The 26,608-nt window shown below is 40.4% G+C and overlaps 1 protein-coding gene across 2 annotated transcripts; it reads left to right on the top strand.

Annotated features, from left to right (window-relative positions):
* Positions 1 to 55: 55 nt before the first annotated feature.
* CFAP57 (cilia and flagella associated protein 57) lies at positions 56 to 24,213 on the top strand. 2 transcript variants are annotated; one of them, XM_074832289.1, is made up of 22 exons: positions 56 to 378; positions 453 to 769; positions 2,246 to 2,532; positions 2,717 to 2,900; positions 3,870 to 4,022; positions 5,098 to 5,237; positions 5,920 to 6,085; positions 6,479 to 6,592; positions 7,080 to 7,292; positions 7,933 to 8,106; positions 9,246 to 9,407; positions 9,868 to 10,023; positions 12,127 to 12,220; positions 13,124 to 13,314; positions 14,318 to 14,491; positions 15,623 to 15,781; positions 16,197 to 16,340; positions 17,483 to 17,599; positions 18,576 to 18,710; positions 18,794 to 18,937; positions 23,382 to 23,508; positions 23,786 to 24,213. In XM_074832289.1, exons 1-22 carry the CDS (start codon positions 111 to 113, stop codon positions 23,995 to 23,997), a joined length of 3,831 nt encoding a protein of 1,276 aa, XP_074688390.1. In that variant the 5' UTR covers positions 56 to 110; the 3' UTR covers positions 23,998 to 24,213. The 2 variants fall into 2 exon arrangements, with proteins under 2 accessions (XP_074688390.1, XP_074688391.1); XM_074832290.1 differs by lacking the exons at positions 18,576 to 18,710; positions 18,794 to 18,937.
* Positions 24,214 to 26,608: the final 2,395 nt, after the last annotated feature.

The raw sequence follows: 26,608 nt of genomic DNA, 5'->3' as shown, positions 1-26,608 counted from the left end.
GGGGAGGCCTCACGGCCGGGCCCGCGCCCCGGCCCGGCCACCGGCTCACCTCCGAGTCCGAGAGGGAGGAGTCCTCCGAGTCGGAGTCCGAGAGGGACCCGCGCCGCGCCATGCTGCCGCCGCTCCCGCCGCTTCCGGCCGCGTGCGCGCGCCGCCGCCGCCGCTTCCGGGGGTGCCGGTGCCGCGGTTGCCACGGCGACGGCGGCAGCAGCGGCCGTAGGATGTCGACGGTGGTGGTGAAGCCTGTGGCCGTCTTCGGCTGCCGGCCGCGGGTGGGCGGCGGCCTCTGCTTCCTGGAGGAGCAGGTCGTGCTGCACGCGGCGGGGGCGGGCTGCCTCCGGCTCCACCTCGAGCAGAAATGGCACAAGTTCATCCCAGGTGGCCCCTGTCCCGGCCCCGGCCCCGGTCCCAGGCCCGGCCCCCGCCCGCCCTGACCCATCTCCTCCCCGCAGGCACGGAGAAGAGCCGGGGCGTGCAGGCGCTGGCCGTCAGCCCCAACCGGCGGTACCTGGCTGTCTCGGAGGCGGTGGCGGAGCAGCCGGTCCTGACGGTCTATGAGCTGTCGTCGGGGCCGGCGCGGCGGCGGAGGACGCTGGCCGCCGCCAGGCTGCCGGCGCGGGAGGCGGTGTCCCTGGCCTTCTCCCCCGACTGCCGGTACCTGGCGGCCACCACGGCCCCCCCCGAGGGGCACCTCACCTACTGGCTGTGGGAGCAGCAGCGGCTGATGGCGGCGGTGCGCGTCGAGGCGCCGGACAGCGGCGTCTGCCAGGTAAGGGCCGCCCGCCACGGCAGCCCCGGCCCATTCGGCCCCCCCGGCCTTGCCAGGGTAGGGGGGTGCACACGCCGGCCCCCAAAACCGAGCTGTGCCAGCGTCTCTGCGGCTTATTTTTAACATTTTGATTCACAGTTGACTGGTTCTTTGGGAGCCTATTGCACTATTACAAAAAGTTGGATCAAAGGATCAAACTTCATTCAGCAAGTACTGGGTGCCAGGTAGCACCTGGGTTCAGTCTGCAGGATATGTGCACAGCTCGCTTTCCTGCGGCCATGTGGCTTCTGTCCAGGGCAAGAGAGGGAGGAGAGGGCTCCACACTGTAGATTTTAGCTAGTTTCTGTGGCCTTTCTTGGCGTCTGCTGTTGGCCTTCCTCAGCAATAGGACACTGGGCTAGATACATTTTTGCTCTGACCCATAATGGACGTGTCCATACCTCTTGTATCACATGAGATTCTCGTATATCACATGAGATCTACAGTATGGGGCCAGTACAACTAGCCAGTGAGTGTGCAATGTGTCCCCTGTGCCCCTGCAGAAACATTCATTAAATATATTGGCTGTGCTCAGTAGGTGTAACACACATCTTGGAAGTTCTCGACATGCTTGTGCACCTTTTCCCTCCTGCAGTCTGTTCTATGTGCAGATCAGAGGAGTAGCCCAGGAAGAGTGGCTAGGAGCAGACTGGTGGCACTCAAACTATTCCTGCATCCTGCTTTGGGTACCCTTTTTTAGTATCTTTCTTGCAGGTAGGTAAGAAGCTTCCAGTACATGGGTTGGTTGGACCCTAGCTGCCATTTTTTCCTGGATACAGCTACACACAGAGGTTGGGTGAACGACTGACTTCATGAGCTCAATTCCTAAAGAAAGTAGGGTGATTGTAAAGACAACTGCTGTCTGAAGTCCCATTAAGCATGAAAAATGAGGTCTAACTAACCCTGCTATCCTTCATGTTAGGTATTGAGATGGCTATTCCACTATTTTCACAAATAAAACCTAATTATGTGAATTAATATGCGTAGTGGGCAATATTTGCCTGAAATATAGAAATACAGAATTTATTGCTGGCCTTTAAGAATGAATGGTCCCACTTTTTCAGAAAGGTTGGTACCAGAAAACTTGCTAATCAGCAGTAAAGAGGTGTTTTGGCCTTTTGTCATTTAATTCTGAAGGGCAGAAACAACTTTCTCTTCAGTATTGCATTGTGATTCACATAGCATCTTGGCTTAATAGGGTTAATGTATTTGTAGCATTCTGTAAAATTGATATACTCAGTTTTGAGGGGGGGAAAATGGCAATATTTAGTTATGGTGGGTATTTCTTAGTCTCTTCCGTATTCCTGTATGTTTCTATGAACCTTCTTCCTTTGTTTGTTTTCCTGTATCTGGTACTGAAAGTCTTCAGAACAGGTATAATACTTGCTTATTTGTGAACATAGTTGTATAAAATAATTTCTCTCTTTTGTTCCATAGGTGAGCTTTAGTCCTCAAGACAACGCACAGGTTTGTATCACTGGAAATGGCTTTTTTAAACTTTTTAAGTACAGTGAAGGAACTTTGAAGCAGATGAATTTACAAAAGGGAGAGCCACAAAACTACTTGTGCCATGCCTGGCTGTCCGAGGAGGAAGTTATATGTGGCACCGACACAGGCAAGCTTTTCTTGTTTGAAACTGGAAAGTTGCACTGGGAGACAAGTGTAGAGTACAAAAAACCACCCAGGGAACTAGAAGAAGATGTAACAACAAATGAATATGAGAGGTAAATCTGTTAAATGCTATTGCTAATAGTTTCATGATTGTGCATGCGGATTAGTTGCAGGCTGTTCACTTATTTCCTTTTTGTCCAGTTTATGCATGGGTTATAATATCTTGATTGCTTCTGATAAACATTTTTTGTTTTGTCCTTCTTTATTCTTAAGTCTTTATGCATTTCCTGCTTGCAGTTCTTCTGATGTTTCTAGTGGACTGGCCTCTGAAGATAATAGTTCACAAAAGGACTCTTTGCCTCAAATATCTGCAGTTGCAGCTTATTCCAAAGGCTTTGCATGTTCATCTAGCCCAGGAGTTGTTCTTCTGTTTGAGAAGACCAAGGAAAAGGAAGTCTACAAGGAGAGTCAAGAAATCTGGGTAGGGAGAAAAAAGCTTTTCCAAGCAATTAAGCAGCAGAGGCCTGTTTTAGAGGGGTGGGAGTGCTTCCAATTCAGTTATTAATAATAATTTTTAATACATCTCTAAATTACATTGTAAACATTAGCTAACTGTCTGGTGAGTCAAAAGGAAGGGAGCTGCCAGAGGTCACACTGAAAGTCAGTGGCAGATGTCGTTCTGCAAGGTATCTCTGCGTTCACACATGTAAAATGTGCTTTGAAGATGCTAAACTTCAGGAAACCTTTAAGAAACTTTTATTTATGGAGACTTGGAGCTAAGAAGTAGTCTACATCAGTTTTGGAGAACTATGTTGCTAGTTTTTTTCCAAGACAAAACTTTTCTCCCCTCAGATATTTATTACATGATAGCTATTGTCATGGGACTTGTGCACTCTTAAGTAATCTAGTATGATTTCTAACTGTTCTATAGCGAGCTGTATGCATTGACTTACTGCAGTCTCTGAATAAGAACATTTAACTCTGATGACCATGTCAAGCCTTCATACTCTGGCCCTAAAAGGTCAGTTCTGCCCTATGCACAAGACCCTGTAATAAGACTGTTATCAACCTGAATGATACACTACAAAGAACCTTTATTCTGAGATCACAATTTTCAAGCAGTTTTCATTCTGACACTTGCTAGGTTTTTTTCTCTTATGTTTTTCTGCTACCATTTTAATTTTTCTTTAATGCAGTACTTAAGTTTACTGCTGAAATGTCCTCTGATACCTGTTAATATAGCTGTTAATGCTATATATACAGTTAGGTTATGTTGTCCTCTATTCCCTGCCTTGCAGTAGTTATGTACTAGTAAATATCCAAGTTGTCTTACTGATATTATGAATATGCTTATTAGAGTAGCATTACAGCAAAAGTTTGTGTGTGTGTCCGTGCCTACTACTAATACATGGAGACCTGGAATATCCCATGGGATGCATTTCTTGTGCAGCTTCCTCAGGACCTGTTCAGCAGTGAGCCGAAAAAGTCAGGCAGACAGGACATTATATGCATATGCTTCAGCCCCTCTGAGGAAACGATGGTCGTTAACACAAATAAAAATCAGCTTTACATGTTTACTATGCTCTCCACTGATCTTATGAAGGTGAGTGTAATCTTATCACATTCCACATCCATCATGTCCAATAAAGGGAGTATTGTAATGGCACAGGCTATTCAGTGTCTCCTTCTATGATGCATTCTCATAAAATCCATCAAATAGCATCTGAACCCTTAGAGCTCATGATATGAAGTGCTCTGCATGCTTCTGAGAGCTGTGTTTCAGTAGCCCCTTGTTTAAGCATCCCTCCATATGAATACCTGATGTTATTCAGCAGAATGATAGAGGACACTGTTAAGACTGTTTAAGGGTGTGTGTCACTGTTGAACAACTTAAGTAAGGCTTTAATGGAGAGGTTCTTAATGTAACCAGTTGTTTATGCTCCACTGTAGAATGCAGAAACTTTAATGCCACGATAAAGCTGGAACAGCCTCATGTTACTCTAAAATAATAGTTGTTAAAGTCAAAGTTAGAAGTGAAACCTCTTTGTGAAGGACAAACATAATGAAAAACATTCCCTACTCTAAAGGAATTAAATAATATAAAGACAAGAGATAGATGTATTATCATGAAATAGACTTGTATGGAGTTAAATACCTAACCTGTGTACAGGCGTATGGGAAGATCTTTACAGGAAAGGGTTTTGTAGTTACGCGTCCTTTTTCTGCATGCAGCCTAAAATTTTATTGGTGCTTCACTTCCAGCATATACTAGCTAAACATCCTGGTTAAGTTGCTTATCACTCAGCACTTGATTATTTTTAAATGTCTGTCTGACCAGATGGTCTTAACTGAATTCTTGTAGGCCCAGTTTTATTTATTGACTTGCATTTCTTTGGTCACTTATAATTATGTTCTGCTCTCACTAGTGTATGAAAACTGTGGAGCCTACATCTTCCCTGCATCACTTTTCATGATTATTAATTATAAAGTTAAAACTGATACTAACATTGTTATGTTTTTAACATTGTGTATGTTCAGACCGGGGCAGTGAGAGGATTAAGTGGTTTCCTCAAATCTATTTGGTTACTGTATGCAAAGAGCCATGATAGATTTCTTACTTGACTTACTGCCTGCGGTGAAATATTTGTGATTTTTTTTATGTTCTTTTTGCTTCTTAGGAGAAGGCAGCTTATTTTGCGTATCTGAATTTCCCACTGCATTCTGCTTCAATCACTGGTCTGGACATCTGTATTTGGAAACCCATTCTTGCTACTTGTTCCCTGGATAGATCTGTCCGCATCTGGAATTACAAGACAAAGTAAAGAGTTGTTTCTGTTTGTTTTGTTGTATATTGTATTTAGCAGACAACAGCAGCAATGTCATATGAATTAGATTGGTGTTCTAGTAAAATTCATGTGTGGTGTGGGATGTAAATGGTCTTACTGACATGCTTTGGGGAGTGTAAATATGCAATACCTTTAAAACCAGTGCCAAAAGAATCTAAAGCCTTTTCTATTAAGCCATTAAGTGTCAGACTTCTAATGTGTTTTGGAAAAAAAGATCTTCAGGAATATTTCATTCAGCTTTGTCTTAAGATACTGTTGTCCCATCTCCTGCTTCATACCATAGTTCTTAAGCAAAATTACTCCAGTTTTTAAGGTTCTTTGGAGGAAGAGGGGCAGAAAAACAAATCTCAGAAGAGATGTTTGTGTGTGTTTGCAATCAGCGGTTTGTTTACCTTCTTCATTATATTGCAGCAAACAAGTATTTGCTCTTGCACCTTCCACACCTTCTTTGTGAACCAGAAAGTTTAGATTTGCCCTTGTTTCCCTTAACATCTGTGTGTGATCATTACTTAACTGAATGACAACATATGTCCTCAAGGACAAGGCAGGATCACATTGTAGCTGCAGGTGTCCTTGCCGGGTCAGATAACGTCCTGTCAAGCGTGCACAGGGAGTTTGTACTATTCCATACTGTGCAATGGTTTTCTCTTTCAGCACTTTGGAGCTGTATAAAGAATATCAGGAGGAAGCATACACAGTATCACTTCATCCCACTGGCCTTTTCTGTTTGGTTGGGTTTTCTGACAAACTACGATTTATAAGCCTACTGCATGAGGACATGCATGTTTTCAAGGAGTTTTCTGTGAGAAAGTGTAGAGAGGTAAGGAGTGATGCAAAATTGAAATTGGGGAGTTAAGAGGGAGCAGAGTGATGAAGAACATGATGGAAGATAGAAACCTCTCCAATAGATCCTAGTAGGATTTAGGATATCAAAGCATAGAGAAAAGGATTCTGACTATCAGAAAATAAGCCTGGAGGCTGATGCATAACTGTGGACCTGGGAAGCAACACAAGGGGTAGTTTGCTCAGAAATATTCAAGGACTGAATTTTACAGGGGAAACCACCAATCAAGAAAGCGGTAAGAGACTAATTGTGCTACGGAGTTTTCTTTTTGTGTAGCAGTTTGATGTTAGATGATGTAATTGGAATTCAATGCATGAAAGTTTTTGTCCACTGCATCTACAGTAATGGGTGGTTATGTTCTTTTTGCAGTGTTCATTCAGTAACAGAGGCCATCTTTTTGCTGCAGTTAATGGAAATGTGATTCAAATTTATTCCAGCATCACCTTTGAGAATATTAATAATCTGAAAGGACATAGTGGGAAGGTTAGTAAACAAATCCTATACTATACAACTCATTAAAGTAAGAACTACTTGGTAAGATGCATTTTGGAAAGGTAAAGTACAATTTTGGATCAGAAATGGGCCCAAAAATTAAAAATAGAAATACAGAAGTCAGTTTTCATTGGTCAGAAACCAATGTATGCATGCATTAGATACATCTAAAGAGTCTGTCCTTAAATTGAAGGTGAATGATTGGCAGGCAGCTGAACCAGGAAAAATATCCCGATAATAAATTATAAAAATAAAATGTACTACTCACTATTGAAATTAACTTTTTCCTGACAGTGTGTTCATAAAGTAGTTCTTACTGAGTTTTTTTTAAATACTAAAATGGAATTAGTTGAGAAACACCTAGGGGTTTTTAAGTAAGACTTAGAAGTATGATTCCAAAGTTGTCATGGATTTACCAGTAAAAGGACTCCATGCTGTATGTCTGTAACCTCTCCTTGGTGTGTTTTGCTTTTGCCAGATACATGCAGTTAAATGGAGCACAGATGATGCTAAATTAGTCTCCTGTGACACACATGGTGCTGTGTATGAGTGGAACTTGTTGACAGGTAAAAGGGAGTCAGAGTGTGTGCTCAAGTCCTGCATCTACAGCAGCATTGCCCTGTCTTCTGATGCCAAAATCATCTTTGCTGTTGGATCTGACCAAACTCTCAAAGAAATTTCCGAGTCTTCGGTGAGCAAACAAGCACTCTGGGATTTTGCTAAGTTCTCTGGGGAGGGTACTATACTAGTGCTTTGGTTTCCTTAGCATTCATTTGGTAAGTAGGAATCAGTCTGGTTTTGATAGCTGCAATATTTACTGACACTTTTCTTGTGTTCTTATGTCCTTTACCATGAAGCCTGAAATTTTGTTGTAGTTTTGTATTTTTATAACTTCACTTGGATTCACCTAGAAGTCTTCTAATCCAGCTAACAAACTAACTTGGCAATATTGTATCAACTGTTTTGCTGAAATACAAGTGTATTGAATCTACCACTATAAGCTACGTGCATTTCTTTTTTTCCAGAAAAGTAGTAAATTGTATGTGATAACCATTACATCTTTCAGAAGTGATCAACCTGTGGAACTTGGCTTGAAATTTTAAGAGTGTATATCTAATTATAATAGTAATTATATTATAAAAGTAATTAGCTTAATACTAATTACTGTTCATGGCTTTACTCCTATAGGCATGTAGATTCTTTTAACTGCATTATTTGCTGCAGGCAGAGGTATGACAATTGCTCATGCAGTAAGTAATCAAATAGTATTGGAGAACTTAATGTAATGTGAGGGTTTTATGTTTTGGTTTTGGTTTTTTTTTTTTTTTTAGATCCAGCTTGAAGTGTCTGCTTTTGGTGTTGTTTATACTGCAGTAGCTATTTCTCATTCCGGGCACATGGTATTTGTTGGTACATCTCTGGGGACAATTCGAGCTATGAAGTACCCATTACCTTTGACGAGAGATTTCAATGAGTATCAGGCCCATGCAGGTGCTGTTACAAAGGTAACATAGAGTACTTTCTTTTCCTTGTGATACCAGCTGCATGCATCTCCTTTAGTGCTGATTCTCCTTCCCATTTCATAGTATAATATGTTACACTAAGGTTGAGCCTGCACATGGAGAATGAATATTACAGCATTCATAGAAGTCCTGTCTCTAGAAATAGATGTCACTGGATAAGCTGTTGTTGGCTAAAAAGTGGCTTGCACCAGGACATGTCACATGGCATATCCCTGGTGGAGAACTTTGATATAGCTGTTTCTGGAAAGAGGAAGACAGATTTATGCAGGCTTGAAAATCTCTTGTGAGAATGGAAGGAGGAATGAGATAAATGTATTAAGCAACTTGCTGCCAGGGTAAAGAGCAGATGAGATTGCACTGCTGGTCTGCTAACCAGAGTGTATTTCTAAAAGGCTAGTGAACAGCATCTGAAAGGTGAGTAGAGCCTGCAACCACGGAACATTTCAGTGCACTTTCTCCAGGAAGCCACATGTTCTGTCTTGTTAAAATTGTTCATAATTTGGGCATTTTAAGTATCACTGTCAAATGCAGCATCTTGACTTAGAGCTGCACAGTCCAACATTAGGCTGTGAACCTCAGGTACTGGAACTCTACTTTCACCTCATTCATAGGCTGTGTCAACTCCCAGGTACTCTATGCCAGGCCATGCAGTCACAGGGAGTTTGTAGAAGGTGACAGCAGTTATTACTAGATAGTTCTTGGTGAGCTTATTTGCAGATTCAGAAGAAAATGTTTAGCCATCTGTTGCTCAAACAACTCGTCAAAGAAAAAAGCTAGAGACCTTTGGAATTGTCGTATAAATTGCCCGTCTGTGCTATAACTGTCTAGAAGGTCTTTTCTGTTCCAGGTTTTAAAAAATCTTCCTACAGCTTTGAGAGCAGAAGTGGATCTAGTGACTTCACATGTTCTTTATCTTCCCTTCCCCTGTTGTTTGGACCAGGGTGGAGCATGGACATAATCAAAATGTTGGTATTGGGGCTGTGTAAATATTTCCACTGTTGACTTTCCGTGGTAGAAATGACAGGGAGTATGTGGGTGGGAAGAAAAATTTGGTATAAAATCAAACTGTGTCTCCATTCTTCCTTGTCTCTACTATTCTTTTGTTGCCTCTTCATTCTAAGATGTCCGTAACAAGTGATGACCTATTTCTGCTGACTGCTTCAGAGGATGGCTCTATATTTATCTGGAAAGTGTATGATAAAGGAGATGGGATACTGAAATGGGAAAAGGAAGTTGAGTATGCTGAGGAAGTTCTGATCATGAGAGCAGATATAGAAGAGAAGGTAGGAGGAGCAACTTGTGAACATGAACCGTAGGTTTCCTAGTACGTTTGCATGATGTTTGTGACTAGCTGTTCCTATATGGCCTTCTGTTCAAGAGGGCTTGCATGGCTTTTGTCATAAAAAGAAGTTACAGCAAGTAGCTACAGCTGCTTGTTAATATGCAAACTGCATTGTATGAACAGTGAGTGTGGAGAAAAGTTTAGACTTTTCTCTAGTACTTTCCCCAATCCTTTGAAAGCAGTTTTAATGGAGTAGAGAAGTCAGAAGCTGCATTTCTATAAACCATCTTGTAAGATAACAAAGGAACCTTACTTCTGGAACTTCTTCTTGGTCTGTCTGAAAATTCTCTGCAAAGGCTGTCTTTCATAAATATGTGCATGTAAATAAAACATCCTTAACAAGCTGTTGCTAATGGCAAATAATACCCATTAAAACTGTCTTCTCATTCATGTCCTAACAGAGTCAGGCAATGCTAGACCTGCAGATTCGTGTGAAAGAGCTGCAGACAGAAAATGATTACCAGCTACATCTCAAGGACATGTACTGTAATGAAAAAATAAAGGAATTAGAAGAGAATTTCGCTCAGGAAATAGGCTCCCTTAAAACCAAACACCAGGTATGATTCATATTGCAGAACCAAATACCAAGAAATCTTTCACTGAAGAGTTGAATTCAAGATTGCATTATATATGTATGAATGCCATAAAACATCTGAAAAATGAAGCATTCCTTTCCAATAAAGATGTTCTTGATATGTGTAAAGCATGAAGCTACCCTTGAGTCAAGTATCTTGTAAGTACAAGGGGATGCAAGAGTTCTCCTAGGTAGCCTATAAGCATCTTCACATAAAAACAGTTCCAGCAATAAATGCGGACTGAGACCAAGGATCAGTAAGCTGTATCACCCTGAAGTAGAAATGGGACCATGCCTTAAAAGCTCTGTCACATATAAGGTTGCAGCTGCTGCAGGATCCAACAATTGTTCTTCTTAATGCCGCCTTTTTTATGCCCTGGCTGCTTAGCTTTTTTAAGAACGTCTCCTGACGTGTCTTGTATGCTTTTTGAAAATAGAAGTAAGATATATTCCCTGGATTTCTTCTGTTCATGTGTTTATGGATTTCTCTGTGGTCTGTGGACTTCCCTGAAAGGCAAAAGCTGCGATAATTCTTCCCAATGTCTTACTTATCTCTGTGTGTTAATTCTGTTCTGTCCATCTGTCTGGTGCACACACCAGATTTCTGAGCTGTATTTCTGGACCCTTTTTAGAGTTAAAAGGCAAGTGATCCAATAGCCGTTTCTCTGGCAGTAAGATGGCTTGAAATGAGAGATTACATATCACATGATTCATTTCTGTCAGTTCATGTTCTTTTCGAGCTTTTGGATTAATATTATCCTGTCCTGGTGATTTGTTACTCTTTATTTTGTCGAGTTGTACATAGTCCCTTCAAGCAGTATTTCAGTTTGACTCCACATAAAGAAGGATTCCAGTATGAAAGCTTGCCAGGTTACTTATGAATTTTATTATTTTATGGTCTTGTCATTTCCAAGTGCTCCGTTTATACCTATCTTGTCTCTTGACCCTACAAATGTTCTGGGAGGTTTCTGATTTTGATTTTTTTGAGGAAGTTTAATTATTCATTTTAATATTTTCTTCAAGTAGTTCCTCAGACTCTTTGGCTTTTTTCATTGTGGTTTTTGCGTTTAAGTAACCTGAGTTTTAACCTTTCTGTTTTTCCTCATTTTTGTACAGCTTGACTTTTTACAGGAAAGCCACTTCAATTCCTATAGATCCCTCTACCTGTGTTTTATCTGTGCTGGTTTTCTTCTGTGGTTCTTCAGGTCTTTTCATAGGTAGCGCTTGGCTGTAGAGTTATAATAATCTCAGCTATGCTGAAACTTCTTCAGGCTTGTTGATTACAGGCTTGCAAGCAAATGCCTCTGAAGGTGAATAAAAGTTTTCTAGGCAGGCAAGTTGTACTTCCTGTCTGAGTATCAGTATGTGTTAAGATTAAACTGAACGACAGATTTGGACAGGCTTGGGGCTAACCTTTCTAGTTGTTGTGTCCAGCAGGCAAATGGAGTATTTCTGCTTGTGCAAGACCCATACAGTTGTTATGAGAAGAAAGTGAAAAAATTGTACCTATGGTACAATTCCCAACTTTTCTGAGAAACTTCTCACTCATTTTCTTGTTCCAGTTCTTTGTGCTTTTTTAGAAGATTAAGTCATTTGTAGTGGTAGTCAGACATTCCAAGCAAATGACATTCAGAACTCACTTTTGCTTAGGTTTATGCCATTCTATGCAAATGTCAGTGCTTTAGGACCTCAAGGTTGCTTCAAGTGAGACAGCAAGCAGCTTGAACTTTAATATCAGGACAACAATTTGTGGAACTGCAAATTCTCCTCAAGCAGGCACACGCAAAGAAGCGGAGGCTTTTGTACCTCGCAAACTTTTCTTGTTAGATTGGGATTGTACAGTACCCTGTATTATAGGATCTCCATTTGCTACTTTCCCTTAGCTTTCCATAGTTTTGTAACTTGTCGTAACAAACTAATCTCCGGGAAAACTTGGCTTAGTGACACATGGCACCTGAATTTTGGTGAGAGACTTCAAACAAATTCTGTTGTGTATGTGTTCCCTACCGTGAGCAAGAGCACGAACAATTTGACACTGCTTTGCCTAGTTTCAAATTAAAACATATTTTTCTTATTTTTTCCCCAGATTTTACAGGCAGAGAAAGAAAAACAGGAGCTACAACACCAGTTTCAACTGTCTGAGCTGATGAATAAACAGGCCAGGGAGGTGCAACAGCTAGGTTAGACTATAACAAGTGTTTGTAACTAGAATCTGGAGGAAGTGCATTAGCTTCAGAGCAAGTAATGTGACAGGGATTGACTACTACAGTACAAGTACAAGGAAAAATGCATGTATGTCATAGATATTGCAGATCAAACATTTGTATAAACTGCACCACACACATGTCCATGATGCGAATTTGCACATGGGCACTGTATCTTAGATGTTTGGGTTTTGAGATTAGTAATTTCTTCATTTATCTTATAGTACACTGTGCAAGAATACTGAGGCCATACTGCTCAGCAAGGAGGCTAATGTACAATGCACACAACATGGAAATACCTGGACCCCAGATTCATAATCAAGATAAAACAGAAATACTGCAAATTAGTACCAAAAAGCAAGCCCACGCATAAATTAATCTGTTGCCTACTCATACTCTGTAATCGTTTTGCTTATACAACTTTGCCATGGTTGCCATCTCAAGGGAATGCCTAAATTAGCTGTTATTAATTTGTTGTAATGGCGGAGTGGGAGATTTTGGTGTAGGTTTTAGATTTGTTCAAGCTGGAACAGAACAACATTCTGTCCCGATGCAGCAAGCAGGGTTATAGCAGAATATTCAGAAATACAGCTGAGAAAGGTGAATGACGGCTTTGGAACAGGTATTATTAATGAAGTGGTAAGTAAAAGGAAGAGCAGGAAACTCAAGAGATGGTTTTCTGATGTAAAATTTTGTATGGCCACAGAGTCTAAAACCCCTGTATATTTGAAGAAGAAAGTGATGAAGTGCTTCTAGTGTAACTTAATTGTAACCAGCTGCCAAAAAGAAAATAGAGAATAAGACATTGATGACTGTAGAAGGATAGGATACACCTATCTTCTGCTACTTTTAGCCATTCCATATGTTTCCTGTTTCCAGAATCTGACAGTAATCAGAAACTCTTAATGGAAAATGAGAAATACCAGGAGCTGCAAGTGAAATCCCAGAGGATACAGGAGGAATACGAGAAACAATTGCACAATTTGGAGGAAAGCAAAAGCACGGCTGTGAGGGAGCTAACAGAATATTACGAGGAAAAACTTAATGAGAAATCTGTTCTGCTGAAAGAGGTAGGAAACTTGATTTGCAGTTTGAATTATTGACTTAAGTTTTTCTCCAACTGTGATAAAGTGTTCCCTAGGGCAGGAGAGGCTGGCTCCCTCCATGCAAATCCTAATCTGCTTGTAACCTTGGGGAAATATGTTAACAGGTGGTAGAATAGTAATGAGGAAAACCCAGCTGAGTTACCAACTTTTCTGGGCTTCATATCTTCAGTAAGTAACCTGCTAAGATTAATATCCTTGGGCATTCTCAGATTCACCTCTCTGTCTCCTAGATCCAATAATTTCTGTTTATTAATGTGGGTTAGATGATACATTTACTGTAATTGAAGAAAAATAGATTCAATCACCTTGTTCTAGTGAAGAGATAACATTTCTAAAATGGTGAATTCCATTCCTGAGTCCCTGAGGTTCCTGCCTGCCTAATTTGGGGAACAAAGAGAAAAACCCTGTATACTTCAGAAACTCCTGCACATTGAGGTCAAAGACTTGGCTTGACAGAGGGCAGCCAGATACCCGATACTTACATATCTAAAGCCAATAAATTCTATCAACATTACTGTTAGCAGCCCTATGTTGCAATACCAATTTGGAAAGAATGTGAGGAATGAATGTGAGAGGAGAGGCATACAGAGACTGATGCAAACCTGTGTGGTTATTGGTCCTAATGCATCAGAAACAGCAGTTTTGAAAGATCTCAAGTGTTACTCATGTTTGCGTTTTCTGCAGCCAGAACAAGTTTGTTGATGTTAGGCCAGGTTCCTAACTTGAAGAAACCAAGCCTAAAGAAGAAATTTTTTAAAGAATTTTTATGTTTGCCTTAACAGTTTTTAAAGTTACTTTAATCCCCTAAGATGTTAAGATCATTAAATGATATTGCTGCAATTGAAGAGTCCACTCATGAGATACATAGATACTCCCAAGAGAAACACAGTTACAAATAAAGAATTCTCCTCTTCTTTATTGGTGTCTTACTGTTGTCTTCTCTAATGTTTGCTTTCCTTAACTGCAGACAGAGGAGGATATGAGGCGGCAGCTTCAAGCACATGAAGAAATTAAGAAACAAATTGAAGAAGATGAAGACCGAGAAATCCTGGAAATCAAAGTCAAGTATGAGAGACAGCTCTCAGAAGAAAAGGCATCAAACCTGCAACTGAAAGGAGAAATAGGAGTCATGAATAAAAGGGTATGTCTTATTCTGTGGTAGGATCAGACCTGCACATGGAGTCCCATAGCTGAGGATTGAATGCGATTAATGGCACGTCAGTTTAGTCTGAAAACTTAGTCTGTAAAAATGTGGTATTTCATCTGAGAACAGTAGCTCCTTCTTATATCAGTTTGAATGTTTTAGAATATTTGGGCAGAAGAAGCAGCTGTGTGCTGATTGTATTGCTGATGTGATTCAAGATAGATGATAGAGGAGGTGTGTTTTTATTAGGACATTTTCCTTTATCTTACATGGTTTTAAATTATAAATAATAATATTGTTCATCCTACGATGGGAAAGAAATGAACCTTTTCATTTTTCCAAGATCTAATGCATTGCTTTGCTAGGAAAATACTTCTACTGCTTCATGTGATGCAATAAACACTATGTGTTTTGTGTGCATCATCATTTTTTATTGGTTTTACGAGGATTTTTAAGGAGGCATAAAACCTTTTAGCTCTTTTACTGGCTGAGCATTACATTTGCCTAAGGATGTTAGAGAGATATTTTTTCTTTTCAGTCCCTTCAGTATCTATCTGGAGACAGATAGGTTCTCTCCCTTCATACCTTCTATTATCATGGTACTGTCTTCAGTTGCATTGTCTTTTAGACACGAGGAATTTCTTCATGGGTCCTCACAGTTTGACCAGCACCATTCCTTGGTTCCAACTTTCTTGGCTTTACAGATCTTAGTACTGAGGTGGGGATTTTGAGGGTACCCAAGAGCTATGAACTAGGCACCCTTCCAGTCTACTTTTGACATCTTTAGAGATGCATGACAAGTGATCATCTGAAAATAATTTCCCTGGCTTGAGTGTTATTTGAAGCTGATGCTTCGGTATAATATCCATACCCTTCTTGTTTCTGGATGCAAATTCTTTGATTCCTTGTAGTGCAGTGAGTATTCTGTCAGAATATACAGAAAATGCATAAATGGATATTCAGTCCCCTTTTGAGTTCCAGGTAATTAAGTGATGTGATGCTTCTTCATCATGTCTTAGTTTGATATCTTTTATCCCACACTGTCTACAAAGTGTCTTACAGAGTAGAATGGCTAAGTTGTGCACAGCTTTTGGAGACTGTTAAGTTCTTATTTGTTTGCCTCTCTAGTTGAAGAGCCTACAGAAAGAGCTCAAGGAACGAAACGGGGACATTGAGGAAATGAGACTGGAACAGCAGAAGCTGCAAGGCATTATTAAGTCACTGGAGAATGACATCTTGGCACTGAAGACAGAAATTCAAGAGAGAGCCGACACTATCCAGGACAAGGTGAGGAACTGGACAATTGGCTGAGATCAAAGTCACCCTCCCTTAATGTAATACAGATATTTATTATAATGGTATCATGTTGTAATAATATCACATGACTGGAAACTCAGTTTTAACTTAAAGAATTTGCTATCTTTAGTTTGGGATTTTAGTTTTTAGTTTACATTCTAAGCTTTTCTTAGGGAGCTCAAGTTCAGGATGTTGAGTTTCTTGTCCCCTGTTCTGGGATCTGTAGATGGCTCTCTGCATTATTTGCCCCGGTCCTTCCCACTCAGTCTGTGTAGATGTGCAACTGAAGTTCAGTCTTCCACTAGATCTGTGACTGCTGTTTTTGCCTCTATCATGTTTGTGCCTTGTCCTAGGGATGTTTGAGAGTTCTGTGTCTGATTCAGATCTCTCTACCTATTTCTCCCAGGAGAAGCATATATATGACCTAAAAAAGAAAAATCAGGAACTCGAAAAGTTCAGATTTGTACTGGATTACAGAATAGAGGAGTTTAAGAAGCAAATAGAGTCACGTGAAGATGATATTAAAACGATGAAGGAGCAGATCCGTGAGGTGAGTAACACTCATTTGGCCTCTGCTACTAAGCCCTTTGTTTGAATACAAAGATGACTTGGCAAGTTCCATGGAAGACTCCACCCTGTTCCTTGACTTCTTTCAAGGATACATAGCACTGATACTATTTACAGCTAATAATATTTGCGCACGATAGCTGCCATTTAATTTTCTATCACATGCTACCAGTGATCGATTTAAGCTCCTGTTTCAGTATTTAATTCTAGAGTCTGAGTAGTATCAGTTTTGCTTAAAAATAGATCTTGTCCTTATGTGATTGCCCTCCATGTAACCTGTAGACTTTGCAAGACACTGCCTTTACTGATCTGGAGGGAGAGTGAACTCCTCTCAGAAAGTTGCAAATTTATGCACACATCACTGTTTAGGGGTTAGTACATTGACAAAATACTGTTCATCAGCTGATCCGTGGAAAACTTCCATGTATTCAGACTTAGCTTGCAGAAAATTCATTGAGGCAACTTATTTATGATAGAAACTTACTGTGATCTCTCCATAGATGTAGCTTTAGCTCAGCCAAATTAGGACTATGGTGACATAGCTAATCAGTGACCTAATAGTTTTCATAAGTCTGTTTATTCAGAAAAAGGCCTTTTAAATAAAATGCAAACTAATGAAAAATGTGTATGTGTGTCAGACTAGCATGATGAATGCCCTGTTCTCTCTTCTGGTCACCATCTTATGCCAATAAATGCTGTAGTACCATTATTGCTTTTTTTGCCTGTGTTCTACATACGTACCCACAGCTTTACAATGTATTTGTTTCTTTTCAATGTCAGGTTTTTTCTTATTGTTGCACTTACTCTTTCCAGTATTGACTGTTAATTTCAATCTCACCCATTTTTATTCAGATGCAACAGTAAAGGTTCAGTTCAGCTCAAGGAAATGAAGGGACATCACATCACTTAAATACCTGTAACTCAATTGAATATCCATTTTTGTGCTTTCTGTATATTCTGACAGAGGGCAGTGTTGTTCCAAAGTTGACTTTTTTCGTGTTGTAATTCAGCCTGAAGGGGGATATCCTCCCTCAAGTCTGTATTTCCAGTCTCTGGTTTTCCTGTTATGTGTTGTTTTTTCATGTCTCCTTTTAGTCCTGATTTCCTCCTCCTGCTTCCTTTCAGATGGAGGGGGAGCTGGAACGATTCCACAGGGAGAGCACACAGTTGAAGCTGAACATCACACAACTGCAACAGAAACTAAAAGCAACTAATAGCAAGATGCACAGAGAGAGGCAGAAGGTATGGGGTACAACCACTGTGCAGGTCCTACATAATGAAGTTTGTGGGGACAGAACACTGCAGAAGCATTAATCTGAGCAAACAGGTACTTCAGGGGTACTGTGTCCAAGGGCCAGGAGAGTCTCTGGTCAATCGGGACAAAGACAGAAAACTTCCAAGCCTGCAACCAGGTTAGAGAATTGATATTTTTAAAAATACAGTTATTTATGTGTTAGTTTTTCCAATCAACACATATTCTCCTGGCTTTAACAGAGCAATGAGGCAAGTGCTCAACTGACTACCCTTTCCTGCCCAAGCTTGAAATCTGGGGATACTTGGCTTAAACAGGAGCAGCACATAGGCTACCACCTACAATGATATGTAGGCATTAGTAGGATGAAATTAAGGGTGAGCTTATTAATGGAGGAGACAAGGATCCCTTGTGTTTGACAACAAGCACGTCAAGTCATGAGGGAGGAAAAGGGACAGCAAGTGAAGGTGAAGGAGCTTAGCAGGCGGTGCAGGACGGAGGAAGCAGGTAGAGGGGCCTGGTAGAAACCAAGTGAGAATGAGAAGACAATCTTGATTAAGTCATCAGTTGTGCATGTGTCTGATACGTGTTTTGTCCCTTGCCTTCTCTCATTAACTGTTTGCATGTTGTTTCTAAATAAGAACGTAAGTTGTTTGGGAAAGGACAGTGGGGGACAGCATTCATGGTAATAAGCCACTTGTTTTCAGATGAGATCTCTGGATGCTGGCACTTACATTACCTAATGCAATTATCTTGGATTATTATTACTGCTGAAACTTATCACTGCTCTTCAACGTGTAGTGCTCACATCCCCAGCGGATTTTTTAATGATTTTTTTTTTTTAAAATTAAGTGGAAGTAAAGTATATGAGAGCTTTCTCCAGTTCTAATAGACTTTATAAAAAATTGCACATGGTAAGAGTGCTCTGATGAGTCAATTAAGAATGTACCTACATCATTCTTGCAGAAGCAAAATATGGAAACTTTCATCAAACGATTTAAAACAGATCTTCATAATTGTGTGGGCTTCATTCAGGATTCCAGAAAAATAAAGGATGGGATCCGTGAGCTCTACAGGAAGTATGTGAACCAATCAGACTTGGTGAGTCAGGGCCTTTGCCTTCTCCTTGCAGATGAATTTCTTTGGTAGTGTAATTACTGAGGCAACATGCTGTGCCCCCTCAGGTGGAGACTGAAGCAGCAGACACAGATTTGCAGCAGGAGTACATGAGACAGCGAGAGTATCTTGAGAGGAATTTGGCAGCTTTAAAAAAGAAGGTGGTGAAGGATCAGGAAATCCACCAAGCTGCTTACATGCACATTGTGCAGGTAATAAGCCTTTTCCTTGTGGAATGGAGAGGGAAAAAGGAAGCATCTGCACAAAAGAGACTTTAGTAGCCTTACCGCTATGGTTTCTTAGGACTTTGAAACAGTTTTGGTTTGCTTCCTTGCCAGAAATTCCAAAGTTTTTCAAGTGCTTCCATTCAAGGGTAATATTCATTGAGCTACTAAAGTTCTATGATTTTCTGGACAGAAAGAGCAAGGTCTCTGAAGTCAGAAATTCCTGCTGTTTTGTGGATACTTTTGTTTATCTCCCACTCCATAATGTAAAAGGAGATAGGGAATCTCTGCTGCCTGGACATTTTTTAAGCAATTAATGTACTTATTTTTTATTTCAATCACTGTTTATAATTGCCATCATAATCAATTTGCACCTGTGAGTGACAAGCTGTACTTGCTCTGTGGTTGTGTTTAGGAAGTAATTTTGGAGGAAATAAAAAAAAAAACACACGACTTTCTTTGGCCCCATAGTCCCACACTTACTGGTCTGAATTCAGAAGAACTTTCTGCTTTTCACATCCAGGTTTTTCGAGGAAGTTCAGAAACACATGATAAATATGCCTATTTGTACCAAGATCTCTTGCTCAGAATCTTTGTTCCTTACAAGGCAAGGTGAACTTATGACTGGGGGGGCCAAAGATACAATTTGTTTTCATCCGGAGTGAAAGGGTCTAAAGCCCCACAGCAAACATCCTAGGACAGCTCTTCTACAGTCTCTTCTTACCATGATCTTCTTCTGCTCAGTCAGCATTTCCTTTTCCCCTTACTAGCCCTTTCTTCATTGTTACTTTATTATGCTTCCTCAGGGTCATTAGACTTCAGTCCCCTCCTAAGTCATCTGTTCTTTGCTATTTATTTATAGTTCTTCTTCGGGATGTTGTGGTTTAAACCCGGCTGGCAGCCAAACACCACGCAGCGGCTTGCACAACCTCCCCCGCCCAGGAGATGAGGGAAAGAATTGGAGCAGTAAAGGGAGACTCGTAGATTGAGATAAAAACAGTTTAATAATTGCAATAAAAATAAAACAATAACAGTAATAGAAAGGACAAACAGGTAATGCACAATGCGATTGCTCACCACCCACTGACTGATACCCAGCTAGTGATCCTGAAATACCAAGATCCCACAATCACAGTCCTGGAAGCAAGAGAGAACCCCCTCATTCTCAGACAACCTTCCTTTATATACTGAGCATGACGCTACATGATACGGAATTTTCATTGGCCAGTTTGGGTCCAGGGCTTTGGCTCTGCTCCCTCCCAGCTTCTTGTACACCTGTGCACGGGCAGGACAGGAGGAGTTGGAAGGTCCTTGATCTCTTAGCAACAACTGAAAACATCAGTGTATTATCAATATTATTCTCATACCAAATCCCATACTGAATCCAAAACAGCACTATTCTAGCTGCTAAGAAGAAAAATTAACACTATCCCAGCTGAAACCAGACACAGGTCTAGGCAGCAGTGATCTTCTTCCCTGGCCCTGTTTTAATTTTTCACTCTTTCTGTGAGTTAGATGTTTCCTATGGCACAAAAGGAGATGGCTTCAGAAAATAACCTGAAGAATTTCCTTGCTGGAATAGGGTGACAGATGGTGCTCATAATGATAATACTTGATGTCTTGGATCAGTAAGCCTAACATGAAATGATGATTAAAACCGAATTAATAAAACATCTGGAAGATGAAGATATCAAAGGTTCTAACCAGCCTGGTTTCTTCAAAGCAAAAGCATTTCTCTGAAGTCTAGTAGATTAATGAGACTTTACAGCCAGGAGGAATTATCATGGTCTTCCAGTCCTTCACAGGGGGCTTTTAAGACTAGTTTAGACAAACTTCTGTCAGGACTTGCTTTGAAAAAGTAAATGACATCTTGGCGGCCTTCTAGCTCTGTATTTCTATTATTCCTTAGTTGTGCTTACTTTTTCAGAGTTTTGCATTCCTCTTTGAGTGACTATTCATAGGTACATTACACTAGTGACTGCTGCAACAGATGATTAGAACTGTCAAGATAATTTTAATTATTCTTACCAATCGGCAAGTCGCTTGTTGTTAGACTACTAGTTTTCCCTCCAGCCTTCTGTATTTGTAATGGCTTCTTTTGTCACTTGGATACCTAAGAACAGACACACTGAATAATCTTGAAGTAATGCTGCTTGAACTGAAGCACATATAGGATGATCTCTTCTATAATATGTCCTACCTGTCTGTGACAGTCAGCCCTATAGGGACTTCCTAGGCTGTAGATTGCATTCAGACATCATATGCAGTTGTACCTGGTGGCCTCATCCTCCATTCATTTGATCAATCCCTTTTCTGAAACAATTGGTACTTTGCCACAACATCCCATGACAATGAGTTTTACCATGAACATTTATTTTAATTCATTGCGGGTCACTGCATTGCAGTGCAAGCTTTCTGTCAGAATGCAAAGATTGAATTAAAGGCTAATATCTCTGGATAGCATGCCTCTTCAGAAAAATATTATTAGTGTCAACCAGTAGCCTTTTAGCACCCAGCAAACCAGACAAGACATTTCTACATAGCCCAGATTGCCTCATACAAGATACTATGTATTATACTGTCTAACAGACCAAAAGCAAGATCTTAATTTGATAGCAGCATTCAGCCACTTGCAGTGAACTTACAGAGATGTTCATGACTACAGTACACCTAAACAGAAATGCTGTGACCTAGCCCTGAAAGCTGGTCAAAAGAAAGTTACCTTGACTCATTCTTGGAAGTTATCCTCTTCATGTGTTCCTTTCAGAATCAAGCTCTGGGATAAATGCATAGCAGTCATATTTCATCTGTGTTTCATGACTTGAATTAAACAAGTCAGAGTCAACAAAATGCTATGTTTTGAGAGCAGGCTGCCTGAGCTCACCAACTCATGCTGCATTTAGAGTCCAACACAACCACTGCAGGAACAACTGTTCTTACCCAGTAAGTTCAGACCTTAAGGCATCCCACAATCTTCCTCCAGTCAGTGATTTTTCAGCTGAGGGGAAACTAAAGCACAGTTGGTGTACTTGTCTTCATGTGAAGTATTGAGAATCTTGCCATGCACATGCACCTTGATTTATTGCTGCCAACTTGAACTCCTTGAGTGCCTCTATACACAGATAATTGCAGTAAGCATTGTACTTTGTTACTAACCAAGTAACCAAGTTTTCTGTTGTGTGGTGCCAATACTTTATAAATATACCATATGGAACTGAATCTTATGCCTTGCATAAATCTCTTATGGCAACATAATTATCTCTATCAACCAAAATTATCATTTAAAAAAATCAAGATTTGAAAAGACCTTTTTCATAGGAAAACGTCATTAATCCTTGTTCTTATCTCCTGTTGTTTTAGTGGGTTCCCTATTGCTTGAGACTGGTATTATGTGAGGTACCCAAAGCACGCCTTTTGGCCATTTATCTTTCTAAAATATTGGCATTTATGATGAAGTTCAAGGGGTTGGAATGGTGCTGTGTTCCAAAACTTCTAAAAAACCACCATGGGTAGCTGAAATCATTGCTATTCTTGGTTCGAGTATAATGGCAGCTGTTTAACATTTGCACTAGCTGTTGATGTGCTAGGGTCTTTGTAAGAGGCAAATATAGAATTCCACTTCTCTTGAATTCAGAAGATAAATACTTAGTTAATGGTGCTCCTGTTTCTGAATCATGAGCAACATATCATCCTTCAGTAATATTAGCCCATACTGTTTTTGCTGAAGTCTTTGAATCTGTCGCAACAATGGGTAAAGTACATTCACTTGTACTTTCACAATTCCTGCAGCAAGATGCTTTGTGGTAGGCTATTAAAAAATTAGAGGATTGAACTTTTATGGGTTGAGAACTGACTAAAAAAAGAACAAAAGATGAATACAGGGCTAACTTTTCCTCATAACAGCATGTTAGCAGTAGGTATCTCAAGTCTCCATATGCTTTATTTCTTAATAATTTGGAAGGGGTGTTGGAAAGTGATGTCTGTCAGAACTAATGAAGAGGGCTTTGAAGAACTGCAAGGAGATACAGATAATTTAAGTGAATAGACACATAGTGGCAAATGAAAAGCAAAATAATACACACTGGAGGGAGAAATGGAAATCCTCTGCATTAATTCTGAATTAATTAATCCAGGAAAGGACCTGAGCTTCCCTGCGGAATTGACAACAAAGATGATACCTTGGAGTGCAGCTGCAGTCAGAAAAGCAAAACAAGTATTAGCTTATTGAGCTAACATAGTTAGAATACTGTCATATTTTGTGTCAAATCTACTGTGGCCTTATCTGAAATGTGTACTGTACTGATAGCCCTGTATCTTCTGCTTGTGATACTGATTCTATACTGTCCAGTGTCCTTCCCAACGATGTGGAGATACATATTGCTGAGCCAGATAGTACCTGTGCTTTTCCTCATAGGACATACTGTTTTTGCAGGAAAATGTGAGTCTGATTAAGGAAATTAATGACTTGCGGCAAGAACTGAAGGTGGCCCACACCCAGGTACATGACCTCCGGTCAACACTAAGATTAACCAAGAAAAAACAGGCAATTCAAGACACAGGTGAATAGTGCTTCTTGTATGATTCCCATATTGTCAGTACTCATTCCAGAAGCCCTTTTTGTCCTTGGTGAACCGTCTCCATATCATTCCAGCTTGTCTGCCTGGTGGTACCTGTTATATTGTAATGTTAGGTGTAGCAGCTGCTAAATGTTGCAGAATCTTACTATTTAGCTCTGCTCCTTCAGCCCTGAAAGATGCCTTTCCTTGTTCATGCCAAAGAACTCTGTGAGCTGGACCTTTGTTACTCTGCTCTGTCTTCTCTGATTTTATCTTCTAGCTCCCTCCAGTGAACTGCTGTCCAGCCCAGCTGTCCTAAGGTTGAATGCAGAGAAGGAAAGCGAGAACATCATAGAAATGCAGCAGCTAGAAATTCAATACCTGCGAGACCAAATCCAGGAGAAGGGGCAAGTCCTTGCAGTTCAGCCTCTCTTAGTTGGAAATCTTCCTAAGCTGAATCTAGAAAGAAGCCACAAGACACAGCAACAGTGACCTGGTTCAAGGAGGCCTTTCATTATTATATTCTCCTGGCAAGATCAGAAATGCAACAGCATAGATTAGACTTCTGTGATCCTATACTCTTCCACTAGAAGCATTTGTGCAACACTTGCTCTGAACACAAGGCAGCAACCTTCACTCCCTTCTACATTTGCCCTTTCCATGAGGCCTAGGAGCCAAGAGAAAAAAAATAAATTTATGTTAGTGCAAGACTGGTCTTTGTGCCTTCATGCTAGGGCAGGTATGCACGTTTCTCTTGAAAAATAATGTGTCCTAGTTCAGAAGAGTTGGTCAAACTCTGTAAGCCTTTTCTGCTAGAATTCTTATTTGGTGTCATTGTGCTGCAAAAATCAACATCAGCCTCTTATTTTCCATACAAAGAACTGCCCACACTTAAGGCCAGATGTCAGTGTTATTCCAAGCAGGTATCCAGTCACAGACTAAAAATCAATTACCTTGTGAGGGCAACTTTTGTCTAGTGGTCAGGCAAACCTGGGCTAGAGCCCTTACTCAAGCCGCTGCCTCCTGTCTAGAGATGTGTTGTCTCATCCGATACAATCATTTCAGCAGGACAAAAAGGCAGCTCAGTTTCAGACTCTTAAATCTGGAATAAAGTCCAAACCTTATGTCATAACTCTCCTATAACTTTGATAAATTAATCTTTGCTTGGGTTTTTTTCCAACATCTGCAATCCCTATAGTTCAGTTCTTCAGTGAAATTCTCCTAAAAAGACACTTTGCAAAGTACTCATATATAGAAAAAGGCAGGGAGTAATTTCTTTAATAATGAGGGGGAAAAAGGTAAATTTTTCATCCTTTGTTGTGAGTGCATGTCACACTGTCTCACTGAGGATTACTTCACATCAGAAGTTTAAGCTACTGGTTGAGCATGGACTATATGATATTGTAACAGCCAGTATGTCACTATTTCCATTTCCTGTCCTGAATTGTAGAGAAGTGACAAGTGCTTTCTACATACTAATAATAATATTACACAGAAGATCGTGGTGCCAAGGCTGGATAACCTGTAAGCTATATTACCATTAGGGATACTAAACTCATTTCCAGGCTATCACCACGGCAAAACAGATGGTTCCACGAGCTCCTGTGACCTGGGAGACTTCAGCTGAGTGCTTTGTCCATGAGTGTGGAATTAAGTTTCTTTAGTCTTTTTTCATTTTGCATCTTTAAGGTGTATGAAACATAGGTTTCACAGGAACAAAGGGAAGAAGGTACGATGGAATTGGTCTGTTAATGTGCTAGCTTAACACCCTTTCTTCCTCCTCCCCATATAATCATCTTGATACTTCCTGTACAGAAAGAGTATGTAATTAATGTAATTAGCAAATATTTTAGAAACTAGTTCCCTCTTAAATTTTCAGAACACACCTATTTTAATTTGCTAGACTCCCGTGTGGTATAATTTTCCCCTCTCTGTCAGAATAAATTGAGTGGTAGAAGCCACTGTTTTAATAGATGTGGTTTAGAGAAATGGAATCAATCTTCCTGAAAAAGAAGAACCTTGTTCTAGTAAGAGGAAGAAGCATATATAGTGAAGAATGATTTCTAAGTGGTGATTAATATGCTTAAAAGTATGCCCGTGTATCACCCTCATTAGAAAGATTTTAAAGGCAGTGCAAGGCCTGTCGGATGAAGCCTAGGTAGACAGCTGGCAAACTAGGTTCGGGAGGATTTTAAACTTGATCTTACTGGCTAAGAGGCAGCTAAAACATTTTTTGTATGGGAGAACATTCAAAGTCAGGCACAGCAGAGTGTTATAACTGAGGTTTATCACAGGCCTGCTGGAAGCAAAACAGATGTACAAGCCCCTTCTATACTGGGAAAACTACACCAAGGTCAATCTCCCACACATCAGCTGTAGAAATGTTTTCAGAATTAAGTTGTAACTGGATTATGGTTTTGTATGCTAATGGTCTTCTGAAATTTCTCAGGGTGCAAAGACACTTTCTGCTTTCATCCTCTCTTGGTCTGCATTGTCTGTTTCTCCTCTTGATACCTCTCTAAAGGAGCTGATAAGCATCTCATGCTCTTATAAAGTTACAGCCCACTTTTTAAAGTGAATACACGTCTCTTTAAAAGTGAATAAGGTTTCCCCTTGGATGACGTGTTTGTTAACTGGCCCAACCAAAGGACAAGGTTTTTCTGAGTATGGGCAAGTTCATTGTTCAAGGGTGTTTGTAGAGAGAAATCCACCTCATCCCGTTTGTTGTTTTAGGTTTAGGAGACCAGCCACTGGGCAGATGATATTTCACAAGTCTCAAAAGATCTGTCAGATTTTACTCAGACAAATTCCTGAAGCTGTCAGACTAATTGTGTCTATTGTATTAGCATATCCTAAGCTTCCCCTCTCATAGCCTGCTAAAAATCTAGTATGCGACTTAACAACTGAGCCTCCCTTTCCATTAGTCAGGGAAGAGCTGTTGTTCAGCCCTGTTCTCTTCTTCTTACATCTCCCAGGAGATTTTGCAGCTGCTCAGACGTGCAGCAGTGATCCCTTCTGCTGTCATTAAGCCGAGCCACAAAGGAGGGGGCATGCCCTCAGTCTGGGAGTCCCATTCCCCTGCTGACTTCAATGTTCCTGCTAC

Source organism: Strix aluco, chromosome 8 (genome assembly GCF_031877795.1).
Source record: "Strix aluco isolate bStrAlu1 chromosome 8, bStrAlu1.hap1, whole genome shotgun sequence".
Taxonomy (NCBI): Eukaryota; Metazoa; Chordata; class Aves; order Strigiformes; family Strigidae; genus Strix; species Strix aluco.
Note: the sequence above shows the minus strand (reverse complement) of the source record. Positions and strands in the feature narration are given on the sequence as shown.